Source organism: Miniopterus schreibersii (genome assembly GCF_964146895.1).
Source record: "Miniopterus schreibersii genome assembly, chromosome: 5".
Taxonomy (NCBI): Eukaryota; Metazoa; Chordata; class Mammalia; order Chiroptera; family Miniopteridae; genus Miniopterus; species Miniopterus schreibersii.
The window spans coordinates 54,406,012-54,424,396 of record NC_138106.1 but is presented as its reverse complement, the minus strand read 5'-3'; the positions used below and the strand labels follow the sequence as shown (position 1 = coordinate 54,424,396).

At 46.0% G+C, this 18,385-nt stretch overlaps 1 protein-coding gene across 1 annotated transcript; it reads left to right on the top strand.

Moving 5' to 3' along the window:
* Positions 1-7,457: 7,457 nt before the first annotated feature.
* On the top strand, positions 7,458-17,290 carry TIGIT (T cell immunoreceptor with Ig and ITIM domains; the record flags this gene model as incomplete). The annotated part of the gene is made up of 4 exons (XM_081138879.1): positions 7,458-7,521; positions 8,474-8,791; positions 12,667-12,767; positions 16,733-17,290. 4 exons carry the CDS (start codon positions 7,458-7,460, stop codon positions 16,967-16,969), a joined length of 720 nt encoding a protein of 239 aa, XP_080995005.1. The 3' UTR covers positions 16,970-17,290.
* Positions 17,291-18,385: the final 1,095 nt, after the last annotated feature.

Here is an 18,385-nt window from a genome sequence, read left to right as displayed (position 1 = left end):
CTGCACTTGCCTCGTATATTCCTTGCCCCAAACCTGGAGTCAGCCACTTCTCTCAGCTCTGGTTCCTCAAACACAGAGCAGCTTTAGAAACTGTAATCTCGCTCCTGGAATACCCATTGCTAGTGGAATAGTGTTGATTTTTAGTTCTTTCAATGGGCTTAGCTAGACAATATGACTTTATTAAATCATGGCTTTGTATTGATAGTTCAAATTCAAATTTAGCATTACAGAGTTTTATTTATTTGAATTTACAGTTCTATTTTCTCTTAGCCTGAAGAGCTTGGTTTGAAACAAATTTAATGTTATTACTTATTTGTTGTATTTCAAATAACAATACAGTAGAATGAATAGAATATGTTTTTTGTCCTAAAATATATCCCACCAAGAAAATAAAAGGGTTAAGTTTTAAATTCAGCTGAAATGATTTTCTCTGTGTGATTATTAATTTTATAGGCCATTAGATTTATTTGTTACTTTTTTCTTTTCAATTTTAAGGATGGTGTTGCTTTTGTATTTTTATACAATATGTATGTTTTGAATATGTAAAACTGTTACATATCTTAGAAGTTAAAAGCAATACCCAAATAAGTTTCTCTTCCATCCCAATCCCCTCCTCCTACCCACCCTCCCCCCACCTAACGGTAACCAACTTAAAAAATTAATTTCTGGCCCTGGCTGGGTGGCTCAGTTGATTGGAGCATCTTCCCGTGCACCAAAAAGTTGTGGGTTCAATTCCCTATCAGGGCACATCCCTAGGCTGTGGGTTTGATCCCCAGTCTAGGCGGCTACAGGAGGCAACCAATGGATGTTTCTCTCACATTGATGGTTCTCTCTCTCTCTCTCTCTCCCCTTCTCTCTAAAAAAAAATCAATAAAAACATATCCTTGGGGGAGGATTAAAAAATTCTGATTAATTCTTACAGTGTTTCTTACTATAAATATAAACAAATTTGTACTCCTGTATTTACTCCCGCTTATCCCTTTTCCACAAAGGCGGCCCACGGTAGCATACTTTAGGCACTTTGCTGTTTCATTTAACAAAGTCTCTGGATTTCCCTCCATGTCAACACATTGAGATGCTCTCTTTCTTTGGTTGTCCAGTTTTTCATTATGTGGCCATAACAGAGTTTATTCAGTAAGGGCTGGGTATCATAATTTATCCAACCAGGTCCCTATTGATGGACATTTGAGTTGTTTCATGGTTTTTTGCATATATATATATCTCCTCAATGAGTGACTTTGTGCGTATGTCATTTCATTTTTGTGCACTTATGTCCTTAGAATAGATCTCTAAAAGTGGGACTCCTGGGTCAAAGGGTAAACACACTTGACATCTGAATAGATATTGACAAATTCTCATTAAAAAAAGTTGAATCATCTTGTATTTTTAATATCAATATATGATATCACCAGTTTCTCTGTAGCCTCACCAGTAGAGTATATTGTAAAAATTTTGATTTTTGCTAACTTGGTGGGTGAGGAATGGTTTCACAAGGGAGTTTTATTGCATATCTCTCTGTTATGACTGGGATTGAGGAACTTTCCATATGTTTAAAGAACATTTGTATTTCTTTTTCTATGAATTATCAGTTCACGTATTTTGACCAGTTCAGTGTTCTTGGCCTTTTTCTTCTTGAATTCCAGGGTCTCTTATGTTAAGGAGAAGATCATTTGGTTGTGAAATAAGTTCCAAATATTCTTTTCTAGACCTTTCTGATTGTTTTAAATGCAAAAAGCTTTTTTTTAAAAAAAGAAAAACTTATGTAGTCGAAGTCCTGACAAAATTGTATTTATAATTCTAGATTTTGAATCCTTGTTAAAAAGGCTTTCTTACTTGTAGGTTATAAAGGAAGCCACCTAGGTTTTCTTTTACTTTTTGTATGGGTTCATTTAAAAGTATGTTTGGATAGTTAATTCATTTGAGTATAGTTTTGTTTTGTTTTTTAATATGGCTTTTGCACATTTCTTGTCAAATTTATTCCTAAATATTTTATTTATTTATTTATTTATTTATTTATTTATTTATTTATTTATTTATTTATTTATTGCTGCAGTTGTAAATGGGGATTCTCTTCCAAAATATCTGCTGACTGGTAATGACTGCATATAGGAAGGCTATTTATTTATATTAATTTTATATCCTGCAAATTTTGCAAAATTTTATTTTTGTGTGAGTCCCCCCCCCCATTGATTCTCTTGGGTTTTCCATTCATATAAGCGTCAATAACTAGAAATAGTTTTATATCCTTATTATTTTTTTAATCCTTACCTGAGGATATGTTTTTATTAATTTTAGAAAGGGGGGGGGAGAGAGAGAGACAGGAATGTGAGAGAGAAACATTGGTCGCTTGCCTCCTATAGGTGCCCCAACCAGGGATAGAACCCTAAACCTAGGTATGTGCCCTAACTGGGAAACAAACCAAAACCTTTTGGTGTATGGGACAGCTCTCCAGCCAACTGAGCCACCCAGCCAGGGCTATATCATTATTTTTAGTTCTTATGCCTCTAACTGCTGTTCTTACTTAACTAAATTGGCCAGTACTTCTGAAATGTTAACTTGTTGTGGCGATAGTGAGTGTCCTTGTCTTATTCCTGACTTCCATGGGTATATCTCCAGTGTTTTCCCATCAGAAGAGATGTTGACTTTGGGGCTGGTGTGTGTGTGTGTAATTATGCTAAGACAGAATTTATCAATTTTTATTTTACTGAGTGTTTTTTATTTAATCAGTGATGGGGATTGAATTTTCTTTTCAGCATCAAAGGAAATAACCATATGCTTTTTCTTTGTAGATCCAGTTTTTAATATTAATGGATTTCTTAGCATTGAATCATCCTTGCAATCCTGGAATACATTCTACCTCGTGATTATGTATTTTGCTTAATATGCTATTGGGGTCCTTGTGACAATATTTTATTTAGAATTTTCCACCTCAACATTTTTAAATGAGATTAGAATCTGATTTTTCTTATTGTGTGCAATCTTAATAATTCTCATATCATTTTGCAATTCACTTCATAAAACTAATTTGGAAGTTTTCTTTTATGACTTATGTGTGTATATTTTAACTAATATTGAAGTTATGCAAGTCCTCCTGTGAAGCCATCTAGGCCTGGCATTCTTCTTGGTGGAGGGAGAGCACTTGATGATTGAGAGGTTCTTTGAATGAATGACATGTTCACTTGAACTTCCATCCCAATCCTAGTTGTCCTCAATGCCTAGGGCTTCAGGGAGTAGGAATCAGGAAGCAAGTTTCCAGGGGTAGAGGATACTTTTCCCAAGGCAGATGGGACTAGGGCTGGATTGATAGTATAACCACATCGCCAATGGGGGAGGAATATGAGGGAGTGACGTCGGTGGGTGGGAGGGCTGTGAAAAGGTACAGCAGAGGCCTAAGTTGAGGAGAGATCAGCTGCTTCTTCTCAGAGACTTTTCTTTGGACTCTGCATTCCAACCTCTCCTGGGGGGTCTCTCTCCTGTTTTCACAGCTGGGAAGGCAAAGGAAATTTCCCATAGTCCCCTGAAGTCCTTGGCAGCCTTTGTCAGGGAGGTCCTCAGAGTCACCTCACCCAAGGGAGCTTGGACTCACAGTCAGCACTCCCACCTCCAAATTCTCTCCATTTGCATTCACTGTGAGCCAGTTTCAGCCAGCAAACCCTGAGGCTCACTGACTTATTAAAACGCTTCAGGTGACAGACATTCCTTTCACACTGAGTCTTTGATTTTCTGAGGCAGCTTTCTCCACAAGGGGGCTTCTGAACAACCAACCACCCATTGCTCAGACGGCTGCTCTGTGGGGTGGCTTTGCTATGACAAATGGTAGATGGGGGTGGGGGGGACACAGGGCAGGCTCTTCTGGATGCCTGGGAAGCTGTGTTCTCTTTTCCTTCCAGGTCCCTTCTCCCAGCTCCCACAGCCCTCTGCAGACCTGCAGGCATCAGGGGCCTCCTTGCCCCCTTGGCCACAGACAGCCGGCTGCCAGGAGGTGTTGGGCTCTGAGAGCACTTGGCTGAGGAGGTCACCAGCCCTGTGACTGATGCAAATATGCACTTTATTAGGGGTGGGAAAAGAGGTAGGAGAAAGCTGGGATATCCCTAAAGCTTCCGCCAAGGCTGAGTCAACGAGAAGACTTTGGAGAGGCTGGTGCTCAAAGACACTGATGAGAGTGGTCTGTTTCCTGAGAGAACTCTAGGTAGTGTTTCCTGTGCACAAGTGACAGGTCTTGTAGAAAGTGTGACCACTCTCAGCTCTGTTGACGCAATTCTGTGATCCCTGCCTGGCCACAAGTTTCCAACTGCAGCAAGTGGAGTGGCTGTGGGCTCCGTGGGGCCTGCAGGTGGAGTGGTTGTGGGCAAGGGGAAGGCTGGGCTGTGAAAGGACTTGGGCTGGGAGTGTTTTACCTTGCAGGCCCGCAGTTCTTCTGCTTTCCATGCAGATGGAGTCCCTCCCTCAGTGCCTGCAGCCATCTAGCTGAGTCAAGACTAACCAGGCCTGTTCAGCCCACAACCAGGAGTGAGGGCATGCATGGGACAGACTGACGTATCTCAGTCTATGGTCACAGACAATAGTGTGGTGAAAGCCTGGGGTGGGCGGTAGGGGCTGGGCGGAGGGGATAAAGGGGGGAAAATGGGGGACCTCTGTAATACTGTCAACAATAAAAATATATATATTTAAAAAAATAAAGTGAGGGCAGAAGAACTATGGTGGCTCGTTTCAGAACTTTAAAATGGAAACGTGTGTCAGTGTCTGACCGACCACAGAGGTTCATGCTGTGCTACAGAGGCTGCCAACCGGCCCCAAAGGCCCCAGTGGCCAGGAGCTCTCCGTGCAGACCTGCTCCTCAGAGCTGGGCGCCCAGCTGCTGCTGCAGTCACTGCTGAGCGGTGGCCACATCAGCAAGGTTTCCAGATGGAGTCCCACCCAGTAGGAGGCTCCAAGGGGGACTTCTGGAAGCTTCCCTGGGGATACTCTTCTGTTATTCACCTTCCTCAAAGGCCTCCTTAGGGTCTGGTTGGTACAGTGGCCACTTTTCTGCAGGAACATTTTATCCTCAGATTCTTATATTAGATGCATATGACAGAAAGAAGAGGTTGTGTAGCACCCTAGTCTTGGAGTCCAGAGACCACGGATTTACTCCTGGCAAAATAATACATTACCCAGATAGAGAGAGATACTCTTCTCTGATTTTCCTTTTACTTCCTTAATTAAATTATCAATAAGCCCAGCTGGTGTGGCTCAGTTGGTTGAGCTTCGTCCCATGTACCAAGAGATCACCAGTTTGGTTCCAGGTCAGGGCACATGCCTGGGTTGTGGGCTCCATCTCCAGTAGTGGGCATGCAGGAGGCAGCCAATCGATGATTCTCATAGATGTTTCTATCTCTCTCCCCCTTTCCCTTCCTCTCTATAAAATCAATAAAAGCATATTTTAAAAAATTAAAATATATATATTATTATCAATACTATCATTAAAGTATTGAACCTTCCTGTGTTCCAGGCACTGTGCTAAACACTTTACCAAACATTAGTTCACTGGATCTTCACAATGACCTTATGACGAGTGGGGGGAGGGGATATTATTGTTCTTATTGCTGACGAGGAGACTGAGTCTTAAGGAGGTCGAGTAACTTTCTCAAGGTCACCAAACCAGGGTGAATTTGGATCCTGGTATATCTTACTCTATAGTCTGTTAATCACCACCCTCAATTGTCTCTGAAGAGCACCATTCATCAGAATGAACTCGACTGTGTTCTTCTTTGGAGCGATTGCTTAGAAACAAATAAAACAATTCTTTAACTATTTTTTTTCACCCACTCTAAATTTCTTTGGATTCCTCCTTATATAAGACAGGTCCTGCCTCTATGATTTCCGACCACCCCTGCTACAGAAACACAGTCTGCACATTTACTGTAGCCCGAGCCCCAGCATCCACCTCTCTGTGTGCTCTATCCCCACTGGCTGCTCCTGATTTCCCCACACCTGGCTCCTTTAGCTTGGCAACCAGTTTGGAACCACCCCACAAGTTCAACCTCAACACCTTTCCTTGGACACACCTTAAGTATTATTGCTCCTTTAGCTAAAGGACTGTGATTGTTGAAAAGGGTGGAGTTGATATCTCGATGTGAGCCTTGAAGGACAGGTTGAATTCAGAAAGGCAGAGAGAAGCTGGGGAGGCATATATTGTCTAAGGGGCTGGAGGGGGGGTGAGGTGAATGGCTTATGGTATAGACTTGGGAATAGAACCCAGGGAGGGGAAGAAGCTGGTTTGAGATGAAGCATCGGGGGAGATGGGTGACAGGAGTCTGGATGGTGTGGAATGGTCAGGGTGCTTGGTTGGAATAGAGGGACCACAGTACCAGGCTTCACATGCTCCCCTGGTGGAGCTGCGCATTTTTAGCATATACACCATGGAGCATGCCCAGGGGAGCAGCGGTGAGCCCTGGACGCAGGTGAATGTGGATCTTCCACTTCCTCTCCCCAGAGTGTGGCTTCACCAGAGAGCAAGCTCTGCCTGTGAACCGTCTGAGGGTGGGGCCCTCATTATTTTCCCTGGTGTCTCCAGAGCCTGCAGTCGAGTCTGGTGCTTTGTAGGCACTATGGGCTTTTTAAATGAATGAAGGAAGGGAGATGAGTCAACAGTAGGATCTGATGATGAACTGGGAGCTTCAAGCAAGGGTCAAGCAATCTCTTTCCAGGGTTAGGCAACTGAGGCCCACCCTTCTCCACATTCCCAGTTTTCAAGGGGTTGCCATGCACAAGAAAACTTACTCTTTTGCTCTCCTCTGATGATACTGTGTCATAGAGATTGAGCCAGAATTCAACAAAGTCTCAGTCCAGATAAACAAAACAGAAAATATAAGAGTCAAGAAGAAGACCTCATTCAAGGGAAAGTGGCCGTGTTAGTCCAAGACTTTGTCCCACCCTGGTCATGTCTCCATAGTAACTGCCCCTTAGTCACTGGCTCATTAGATTTCCAGTGCAGATCCTAGCCTCAGAGTGCACAAACTTAACTTTCTCTAATCTCTGCACACATTCTATAGGATGAAGTCAGGGAAAGCCAGGGAACCCCATTGGTAACAGGTTCTATAAAGCTTGGGCATGACACAGATGCCCTGAGCTTGTTAAATAAAGGCTGTTTTGGTGTGTGTGTGTTTTTTTTTAAAAAAGGCAATAAGAGAATTCAAACCAATAGATTGACTAACAGTAATCTAAAGACCAGTGTAGTATACCTCTAACCACATCTATGCTTATTTTTAATGTGTTTCCTTCACGGTCTTTCTTGTGGCTCACCCTATGCAGTTTGTGTACGTGTTGAGAACTCTGTTTGTCTCTGGTTTTGCTGAACTCGGTTTTTCCGAGACCCTCTCTCCTCGTAGGCTCAGTTTCGCCTTGCCACCTGCAGTCGGCCAGTTTCCGTGGCAGAAGAGGCCACATCTGCTTCCTGAGGCCCCCCGGGCAGAAGCATGCAGTGGTGTCTCCTCCTGATCTGGGCCCAGGGGCTGAGGCAGGCTCCCCTCCTGGCTTCAGGTAGGAACAGAAAACCCCAGCCTAGAGCCTGAGGAAGAGGGGGAACAGAGGGGGGAAAGGGGAGGCCGGAGTGAATGCTACCCGTGTCTGCAGGAAGGAAACCACAGTGTTCAGAGCCCTGCGCCCCCCTTTTCTCCTCTGAGAAGAAGGTGCAGGTCTGTTCTGGGCGGCAGATGAAGGGTCGGGGTTTGGGGGAACCTGACTGCCACCCCAGAAAGGAAGCAGGGGGAGAGACAGGCACTAAGAAGGAGGAATGATAAAATAGCTTGTAGAAGTTCACTCATGTTCCGTTGTCCTTTCTTCTGTCCTTGAGGAAACTTCTAGAAAAACATTGTATGATTTCTGTGGATCAAAACGTTTCCTTCAAAACGATTCTAGAGATTCTACCATCATAGATTAAATTTATGTTAAATCCATTTCCTTCTATATTAATAGGGGACACAAATATTTAAAAACTGCAGTATAAATTAGTTTTTATGTTGCTTTCTGAACCATTTGAGGGGTGGTAAGTGCTGAAAGGGTGGCTTTGCCTTGGAGACCCGGTTTCTCTCCAGTGTGCCTGTCGTTTGGAGGTCATGGCTTTCCTGAAGAGTTTTCCAGGCACCCCAAAGGGCAGCCAACCAAACAGACAGATTTTATTTCAAAGGATAATACGTTCAGAACCAAACTGGGGGGCTGGGAGATACAATGAAACAGAAGCAGTGGTTGACAGGGTTGATATTTTAGGTAGGGAGACAAAGTAAGCACATGAAAACCATCCATGAGCTGGTCATGAAACTATAGGACAACCCAATATCCTGAGATGGTGAAGTGCTTCATCCTCCTGGGGGAGTGACAGGGTGGACCGAGGACACTAACGTTCCCAAAACCAATTCTGGCCGCAGAGCCCGTTGGAATTGCTACGGGGAGGTTCAAGGCCAGCTGTTGATGCCTACTTTTCCCCCTTCCCTAGGAGCTGTGGTAACCTTGGGGAACATTTCTGCAGAGGAAGGTGGCTCTGTCGCCTTACAATGCCGCCTCTCCTCCACCACCACCATGGTGACTCAGGTCGACTGGGAGCACCAGCACCAATATCTGGCCACTCATAATGCTGAGTTGGGGTGGTACATCTCCCCAGCCTTCAGGGAGCGAGTGGTCCCTGGGCCTCACCTGGGCCTCACACTCCAGTCGCTGACCAGGAACGACACAGGGGAGTACTCCTGCGTCTATCACACCTTCCCTGAAGGCATTTACAGAGGGAGACTCTTTCTGGAGGTCCTACAAAGCTCAGGTATGTCGTCTGGCGCAGAGCAGCTGACGAACCTCATCCCCTAGGATAGAAAATGCATTCCTGCCAAGCACAGTGGAGCAGGGCCTCCCAACCCCAGCTCCCACTCACAGCACCTGGGGGGTTGTAAATAAGGCAGCGCCCATCCCAGACCAGTTCAGTCGGATTCTCTAGGAGCAGAGCCAGGACATGGTAAGTTCTGCGAGCAACCCTGGCGATTCGAATGTGCAGCCAAGGTTGAGAGCCACACTTGGGGTATAAAAGGACATTTTATGTATATTTACTAAGAAGGCCAGTTGATAAGGTCATCTGGAAAATGTTCTCAGTTATTGGTTTACATGGATCACGCAAATTAGAAGAAGTCCCTATGTTTATAAAGGATTAGAGCTGGTTAAAAACAAAACTGTGCGCTAAGTGTCAATGTACAATTTACATTTAAAAAGTTTAAAATTTTTTTCAATTTCAGTTGACATGCAATTTTATATTGGTTTCTGGTGAACAACATACTGATAGACATTTGGATACCTTACAAATGTGACCAGCCTGATCAGTCTAGTACCACCAGGCATCATACATAGTTATCGCAGTATTATTGACTATATTCCCTGTGCTGTACTTTATATCCCCATGATTGTTTTTATATCTGGCGATTCATACACTTTAGTCCCTTCTCTTTTTTCATCCATCCCCCCACTACCCTCCCATCTGGCAACCATCAGTTTGTTCTCTGTATCTATGAGTTTGTTTCTGTTCTGTTTTTGTCATTACTTTGTTTTTAGGTTCCACATATAAGTGAAATCATATGGTATTTGTCTTTCTCTGACTTATTTCACTTAGCATAATACTCTCTAGGTCCATCCATGTTGTCACAAATGGCTAGACTTCATTCGTTTTTATGGCTGACTAATATCCACTGTGCGTATGTACATCTTCTATATGCATTCATCGATCAATGGACACTTAGGTTGCTTCCATATCTTGGCTATTGTAAATAAGCTGCAATGAACATAAGGGTGCTTATATCTTTTCAAATTAGTGTTTTGGATTTCTTTGGATAAATACCTTGAAGTAGAATTGATGGCTCACAATGCTAGTTCTAGTTTTACTTTATGATAATTTACGTTCCCCCATACTTCACAGTTTCCAAAATAATCTCACATTCATTATCCATCTGGACACTTCAACCAGCTGTCTGGATGGTGGGGAAGGATTCTTATAATATCAGAGAGACAGTGTAGTGGAGTGGTTACAAGCTCAGACTGATGCCAGACAGCCCATGTCCAAATCCTGGTGCCGCTCTTGACCTCAGACAAGTTTACTTAGCTGCTCTGTGCATCGGTTTTCTCATCTGTGAAAAGAAGGTAGATGTAAGACTTTATGAGGTGCTCACATAGGATTAAGTTACTTACTACAAGCAAATGCCTGTAGGACAGCACCTGGAACAGGAACCAAGTAAGTCTTGGCTGTGAATGCAATTCTTATCTGACTGACAGGTGGAAGCTGAGGCGTGGACACGCTCAGAGAGCTAGAGCTGATTTTAGTGCAGGTGTTCTGGTTCCCGAAACTGCACCCTCAGAAGTTTTATGTGCTGATTGTGTTAGAGATTAAACTTTATGAGTTAGCAAAATCTGTGAAACTGTTACCTTAAAGTTTCTTTTTGAAAATTATTTATTTATTTATTTTTGTTCAAAATATTACAGATGTCCCTTTTTCTCCCCAGTGACCCCTTCCACCCCAGTCCCTCTCCACACCATTGTCTGTGTCCTTGGGTTGTGCCTATTTGCATATAAGTTCTTTGGTTACTCTCTCCCCCTCCACCCACCCGCCCTCCTCCATCCCTCTGAGATTCGTCAGTCTGACCCATGCTTCCATGTCAATGAATCTATTCTGTTCACCAGTTTATTAAGTTCTTTAGATTCCACATATAAGCGAGATCATGTGATGTTTCTCTTTCTCTGCCTGGCTTATTTCGCTTAACATAATATTCTCCAGGTCCTTCCATACTGTCACAAATGGTACAGGATCCTTCTTATTTATAGCTGTGTAGTACTCCATGGTGCAAATATCCCACAGCTTTTTTATCCACTCATCTACCGATGGGCACTTGAGCTGTTTCCAGATCTTAGCTATTGTGAACTGTGCTGCTGTGAACATAGGGGTGCATAAACTCTTTCTGATTGGTGTTTCAGGCTTCTTAAAGTTTCTTTTCAAATGCTGCTTCCCCTCTGGCTGCCACATAGGCCAGTGAAGCACACGGACAAGAGCCTGCATCCTTTCTGGTTCTACGGATAGCCCCCCGCAACCCCTCTGGCCTCTCCATGACCTCTTTGCTCCCCATCTGCCCTCTTTTCCCACCTGCGGCCAAAGCAGGGAACTGAAACATGTGCTGGGGATTTGGGTTCCCTCTCCTACCCCTCCTGGTACTGTGTGATGACTGTGGGCACTGCCCTTGTCCTAAGGGATTGCATTCCTTAGCCACCTTCTGGGCAATCTAAGCCCTTAATTGGAGGGAATGGGGCCCAGCCTCTGCTATATCTTTCTCTTTTCTCCCTGGACGCCTGGGTTCTGTCCCTGTTCCTGGAAAGGAGGTGGAGATGAGATGAAGGGAAACCCTTCCAGCCACAGCACAGCACCCATGAGGGCAACTGTCCTGTTTCTCTCACTCTCCTGGGATCTAATATCACTCATCTCTTCAAAATTCCCTTCCTGCCTCTTCATCCTTCCAGTTACATTTTATGTGGATAGAAATTCACTTGTTCATGCTCTAATTCATATGGCAAGTATTGATGGTGCACCTGCTATGTGCCAGGTGCTTAATAAATGTTCGTGAGCCCAGCCGGGCGTGGCTCAGAGGTTGAGCATCGACCTAGGATCCAGGAGATCGGGGTTCGATTCCAAGTAGGGACACATGCCCGGGTTGTGGGCTCGATCCCTGGTAGGGGGCGTGCAGGAGGCAGCTGATCAATGATGACTCTCATCATTGATGTTTCTATCTCTCTCTTTCTCCCTCTCTGAAATAAAGATATATTTAAAAATAAATAAATAAATGTTTGCGATATGAGTGAAAGGAAAACAGTAAAAGATACAGCTCTAGAGCCTTGTTCCCACCGGGTTTCATGGCCCAGGGAAATTAGTGTTAAGGCTTAAAGTGAAAGGTTATGTGCTTTTTTCTTTTATGTAGCTTAACATTAATTTTATTTTAATTTTTAAGTTAATATTTTCTACTACTATGATTATAAATATGAAGTTTAATGAAAGAAAATATTCCTTTTCCATTTTTTTCTGGATGTGATCATTTGTTTCATTTCATGATTATTACCGAAAGTGATGCTGTTGCTCTGGCTAGTGTTGCTCAGTGGTTAGAGCATCAGCCTGTGTACTGAAGGGTTGTGGGTTCGATTCCCAGTCAGGGCACATACCTTGGTTACAGGTTCAATCCCTGGCCCCTGGGGTGTGTGCTACAGGCGATCCATGTGTCTCTCTCATCAGTGTTTCTCTCTCTTTTTCTCTCTCCCTCCCTCTTTCTCCCTCCCCTCCACTCTCTAAAAATTATTGGAAAACATATTCTGGGGTGAAGATTAACAAAATAAATAAATAAATAAAGTGATGGTGCTGAATTGAGGAAGGGAGTATTTAAAAAGGTCCACTCTGATGTGAATGTGTGAGCTACACAACTGTGTGAGGGTCAGTGGTTCAGGATCATCCAGCCGGGCAGATGCTCTGTTGTCCAGTCAGCTGGGCTGCGTAGTCGAGTCCTGTGGTTGGGAAAAGGCCTGGCCAGTCCCCACCTCTGTGCCGAATGCTCAGGCCGCCCTGGGGAAATGGTTGCCCTTTGCTTCTGGCCTTAGCCCATTTCCTTTATTTTGTCGTCCCTCTAGGGGCAGAGCACAGTGCTGGGTTCAAGATCCTATTGCTTGGAGTCATATTGCTGGTGGTCATCTGCTCAGTGGTCACAGTGGTGGTCGCATTGACCAGAAAGGTAAGACTCTGCCACCCCACCCCCATCACCTGCCCTTCCAGATTCTCTTTCTGTCCAGAGAGAGACGGAGATGGGATCTCCCCCATGGCTCTTTGTGCCTTTTTCATGGTCCTTGTTCTGCCTTTTGGGGAAGTTGTTTATATTCTTCTGTCCCTTCCCTTATCTGGGAGCTTCTGAAAGGTTGGACCTGTCTCCTCCCTCCCTTGCTGTCACCTACAATTTCCAGTTCCAGCCTGTCCCTTAAGCAGTGCTCTGGAAGTTTGGTTCAGCTGCTTTGACTGTGATGCATCTTGGGCATCTACTCTGCGAAAGGGATTTTTTGTATACTAGCTCATTTAATTTTAACAACCCTTCAGTAGTGCTGGGCTACCCAGCAATCCTGCAGGGTGAAAAATAAAATATGAGAGACCCCTGTTTTCCGATCAAGGCCCTGGTATAGGAGATTTGCCCAAGCTTAAGATCCAGCCTTCTCTGAAGTTCTGTCTCTTTCTCTCTTTAAAAAAAAATTTTATTTAAATCAGGTAGAACTAGACTTGGATCCACTTGAGTAGCCATGTCACCTGACCTTGCTGAGCCTCAGCTTCCTCACCTGTAAATCAGAAATAATCATGGTGCTGCCCTCATAAAGTTGTGAGAAAATTGAAGTCAAATAATTCAAGTAAGCCACTTGGCATTTTTCCTGGAATGCATTAATAACCATCATTCTTATAAATATATGTTATTATAATTATTATAAATTTTATTTATCATAGAACCTCATAATACTTGGTGCTCAGTAAATATTTATATTGCATGGATCAACTAGACTAAGTGAATGAATATTATTTGCCAAGCAGCTATTGGCAAAAATGCCCCCAGGGGACTGTCTGTGAGGGACAGGAGAGATGGGTGTGTCCAGCTCCAGGACCATGACTACCAGCCCCAGATCCTCTAAGAGGGCAATGCTTGTCCTGCAGGACCCAGCTGCAATCTCAGTAGCTGCCTTTGATCCTTTAGGATGTCAGTGCCTTAATCTCAAACTTGTTTTCTACACTGATCACAATTACAGAGTCCCCCAAACAGGATGCGATGCAAATGGAACAGCTGAAAGACCCACCTCAGGCATATTTCCGATTCCCAGAGGTCTTTTTGAAGCCAGAAGAGCCCTAAGGTTCAAAGGCAAAGATGGTCAGGCTAAGAATTGGAGCAAGAACACACCAGCATGAAAGGTCACATAAGTCCTTTAAGAACGAGTTGGGTATCCATGTTTCAAAAATGGATAGAGTTGCCCTGGCCGGTGTGGCTCAGTTGGCTGAGAGTCGATTCAATTCCCGATCCGGGCACAAGCCTGAGTTGTGGGCTTGATCCCCAGTAAGGGGCATGCAGGAGGCAGCTGGTCTTACACAGATGTTTCTCTCTCCCTCTCCCTTCCTTTCTCTCTACAAATCAATTAAAAAAAATTGATAGGGTTGCACCAAGGTATATAGCACTTCTGTTCAGCCCAGCATCAGCATGACCTCTGATAACTACGCTTTTTCGTCCTACTTTTGGTAGATAAGGGGCAGCCATTTCTCTGAAAAGGAATGAATGAAACACTATGTGGGGAGAGACTTCCTGACTGTGTGTGTTCTTCTGAGGCTATGGTGTCTCTCGAGGTCCAACTCCGCAGGGCCCGCAGTTGTGCATCACTCTGAGTTTTTGTATTTGTTTCTGGTGAACATCCATGCAGCCCTGTTCACCTTCCCGCACAGCCCCCTGCGTGTATTTTGCGCTGTGAGCTTGACGCTAGCTAGTAATGGTGCCACTGTTTCCTATCCTGTGAGCAGTGCAGGGGGAGAGGGTGTGGGCAGAATGAAATCTGGTTTGCTTGTTGAGATTTGCCAAGTCTGTTAGTGACTCAGATCCTGTCCCTCAGACCTACACTGTGGGTGGGTAGCTTGCTTTAGAGAAGTCTCCAGTAAGACCCAGAGGGTGTCATCTTTGCACTGGGTGCCGTTAGGCATTTCTGTTGCCATCCTGTTTGTGTCTGCCGCTTCTGATTTCCTTGCCTGAGCACATCCCTCACCTGTGCCGCCCTCATATGGATATGATGGCTGACTTCACATCTCGATTTTCCCAGACAGATTTCAGTGTTCAGGCCTATGTCCCACAGGTACAACTGTGGTTGCCTGACCATGAGTCCTTACTTTGATTCAGAAAATCTGGTTCTTTTAGGTATGTGGCTGTAGAAGACTGTGTGTGTGCATGTGTGTGTCCTACATGTACTGAGTATCTGTCATGGGCTCTGAGATTACACAGAGGAACACAGCACAGCCCCTTCCCCAGGGACCTCACAGTTTGGGGCCTGGAGAAGACAGGGGGTAAACAGAAGGTCCCAGGCAGCATTCAGAGTTACAGCAGAGAACATCCAGGACCATACTCGAGCACACGGGAGAGTGCGGCTCCCGTGGAAGGGTCAGAGAAGGCTTCTCAGACAACGTGCTGTGGAGCTGCATCTGGAGGGAAGTACGGAGGATGGACAATGGGTGCAACACACGCAAAGCTGGGGAGTCGGGAAGCAGTGCCTGGCATTCTAGAAGCCGCAGATGAGAGGCAGCTTGGTTGAGGAGAAAGAGCCTGGAGTCGGACAAACCCAAGTCAGAATTGGATTTGTCCTTGGGCAAGTGCCCGCACCGGTCTGTGCCCGTGAGCTAATTCACAGGCTTCAGTGGGGTGCTGGTGAGGTTACGCGAGAAGCGAGCCCAGGCCCTGCTCGCGGCACCTCTCCGACATCAGGCCCTGGACCAGAGGCTGGGGTGTTGGTGGGGGAAGCGCTGCAGGAAGCTGGGAAGGCGAGTGTGACCAAGTTACGTGGGACATTTTGGGGGCATCACACAAGCTTCCTGTGGGGGAATTTATGGACTTCCTGGGAGAATGCAACTCAGACCAGGTGTTTTTACATAACTTAAGTGGTTTTATAAATCCCTCGAAGTCCTCTGATGGCTTCTGTAGACAGTGGGAGACATCAAAGGGTTTGGGCAGGGGCGCGCATGACCCAGCTTGCGCTTGTGAAGGCTCACTCCGCTGGCGGCCACGTGGGAGTTGGACTAGAGGCAAGAGGGGCTCTAGAGGCGGGTGAGTGTGGAAGCACAGGCGAGAGATAAGACATGAAGGTGGGGGCAGGAAAGGGAGTAGGTTTCCTAGGACTGGATTTTACGGCCACTTGGAGTTTGACATCAGCCTCCAGGTCTCTCCGCTGGTGCTGTGCACCAGGCTGGAACTGTGGGGGGAGCAGTCTGTGGAGGAGGGCATGTGTTGGGCTCCCCTGAGGCAGGCTGAGCCTGAGCTTGCTGTGGGTCATCCCGTGGCCGTGCCCAGTCAGCAGGCAGTCATCTGGGTCCGGAGCTCAGGGCCACAGCGTGGGCTGGTGAAGATAGAGATCTGGGAATCGTCAGAGGGAAGAGGGTGGTTGTAGATGTGTAGATGTGACACCGAGAAAATGCTGAATGTGAGAAAAAGCAGAGGGCAGAACCCGGGGAAACCCCGTTATAAGGGTAGGTGTGAAAGCAGAGAAAAGAGCAGGGCTGGCTGGCGATGCAGGCGGGGCTCACGGGAGGAGGAGAACCGGGGGACCAATACCATGGAAGCCGGGAGGGAGGACATTTGAAAAAGGAGGACAGTTGAAAAAGTGTGGGGGTGGCAGAGAGAGAGAGGTGGGGTGCAAACTGCCCCACTGGGCTTAGAGAATAGGGAGGAATGGGTTCAGGTGCACTGCGTGTGTAAAAAGTTTTATTTCTGTGGAGTAGTTAGCACTGAAATCCAGCTGTGACAAAGTTGAGAAATTAAGGGTCAAGAAACGGTGTTGGTAAGAACTCAACATTGCCTCTGCGTGTGCGTGTGTGTGTGTGTGTGTGTAAGAAAGGAAGAGAGAGATCATTATAATTATGTATCATGTTGGGGAGTAACTTTGGAATAACACCCCTACATACTCTGTTGTTTGTTTTTAGAAAAAGTTTCTCAGAATCCGCTCTGCAGACAGCAGCCTGGGGAGAGTGCCGCCTGCGCCCGAGGAACGGAGGCCCAGCGTTGCGTCGTCCCCTGGAAGCCGTGTCCCGGCGGAGGCTGCGCCTGGGGGCCTCTGCACAGAGCAGGGGGCAGAGGACAATGCTGAGCCACACGACTACTTCAACGTCCTGAGTTACAGAAGCCTCGCGGACATCAGCTTCCTGGCAGAGACTGGTTAGCGGTCGGAGGCACCTTCCGTGAGACACAGCCCGTCTGTGCCATTGCCAAGGGATGCACGGGGCCTGCACCCTCTGTCACCGAGCCCCCGCGCACATGGTGTGCATGGATGCCACCCTCTTCTGACCTGCATTTCCTCTGCCCTTCCCTTCCACTCTACTGTGGCAGACGAGGGTGAGCAGCTCGAATCTTGATTTTGAATGCAGTGTTAAAAAAAAGTGTGACCTGGTTTTGCATCTGGTAGTTTGAGCCAATTCTGTGGCTCTGAGCAATGCATTTCTCCCAACTGTACTGGGCGGGGGCTCAGGTTGCAGGGTTTTGTGGTGGATGGTGATGAGCTTGTGATCGCAGAGCCACACTCATCTCATTTCTCACTGTCGTTTCCATCAACATTCACACATTCGAAGCATTTTTTTTTTTTTTTAAATATATCTTTATTGATTTCAGAGAGAGGAAAGGAGAGGGACAGAGAGAGAGAAACATCAATGATGAGAGAGTCATTGATCTGCTGCCTCCTGCACACCCCGGACTGGGGATCGAGCCCGCAACCTGGGCATGTGCCCTGACCGGGAATCGAACCCTGATCGCTATGATTCTAGGTCGACGCTCAACCGCTGAGCCATGCCCGGCCAGGATCGAGGCATTTTATGAGAAAGGCTTGGTCCCAGCTTCTGAGAGGAGGTTCAAGGATGGCTAAACCACGGTCTCGAGCCTCAGGCCTTCGAGAACTTCAGGTTAACTGGGGAGATAACATTTCCATGGCAAGGTAGTAAGGAGGTAGAGATAGAAGGCCCAGGTGTTTGGGAAGGTAAGCCGGTTTGGTGCGGGACAGTCAGGATAGGCTGCCTGTGGTGAAGTGGCCTAGGAGGAGGAGGGAACAGAGAGGCTGGGCTGCTGAGAGCAGGAGTTTTGTCCAAGGAACTTGCGGAAACCAAAGTCGGGAGCTGAAGGCCCCACAAGGAAGACCCTGGTACCAAGGGAACCAACAGGACTTGAGATTCTCCTCTCTGGGCAGGAGGTTCAAGCCTCCTCTTGTTGGACATACGCTGCGTGTAGCGATGGACTATGTGGAGGACTCTGAGCTCTTCCCGTCACGCGCTGGGGGAGCCACGGAAATGGCACATGTCCACACGGGGCCTGCGTCTTAGTCCTTGGACCATGACCCACCTTTTCTTTATCAGTCCACCACCGAGCTTTGAAGAAAGAATCTGTTTCCCACTAAAATGAAAACACAGGTTTTTAAAATAAGGACTTCCTGGGAAAAAATAAGAGTGGTAGAGAATTTTTAAAATTTACACTCCAAGCTATCTTCTCTGAACCCTTAAATTCATCCCTGACCTCTTCGTGCTGGGGTTGGGGTGGCATCGGAGCTGCTCATTTCTGTTCAGGTGGCATTTAGGCTTTTGTCTCTAGAGAAA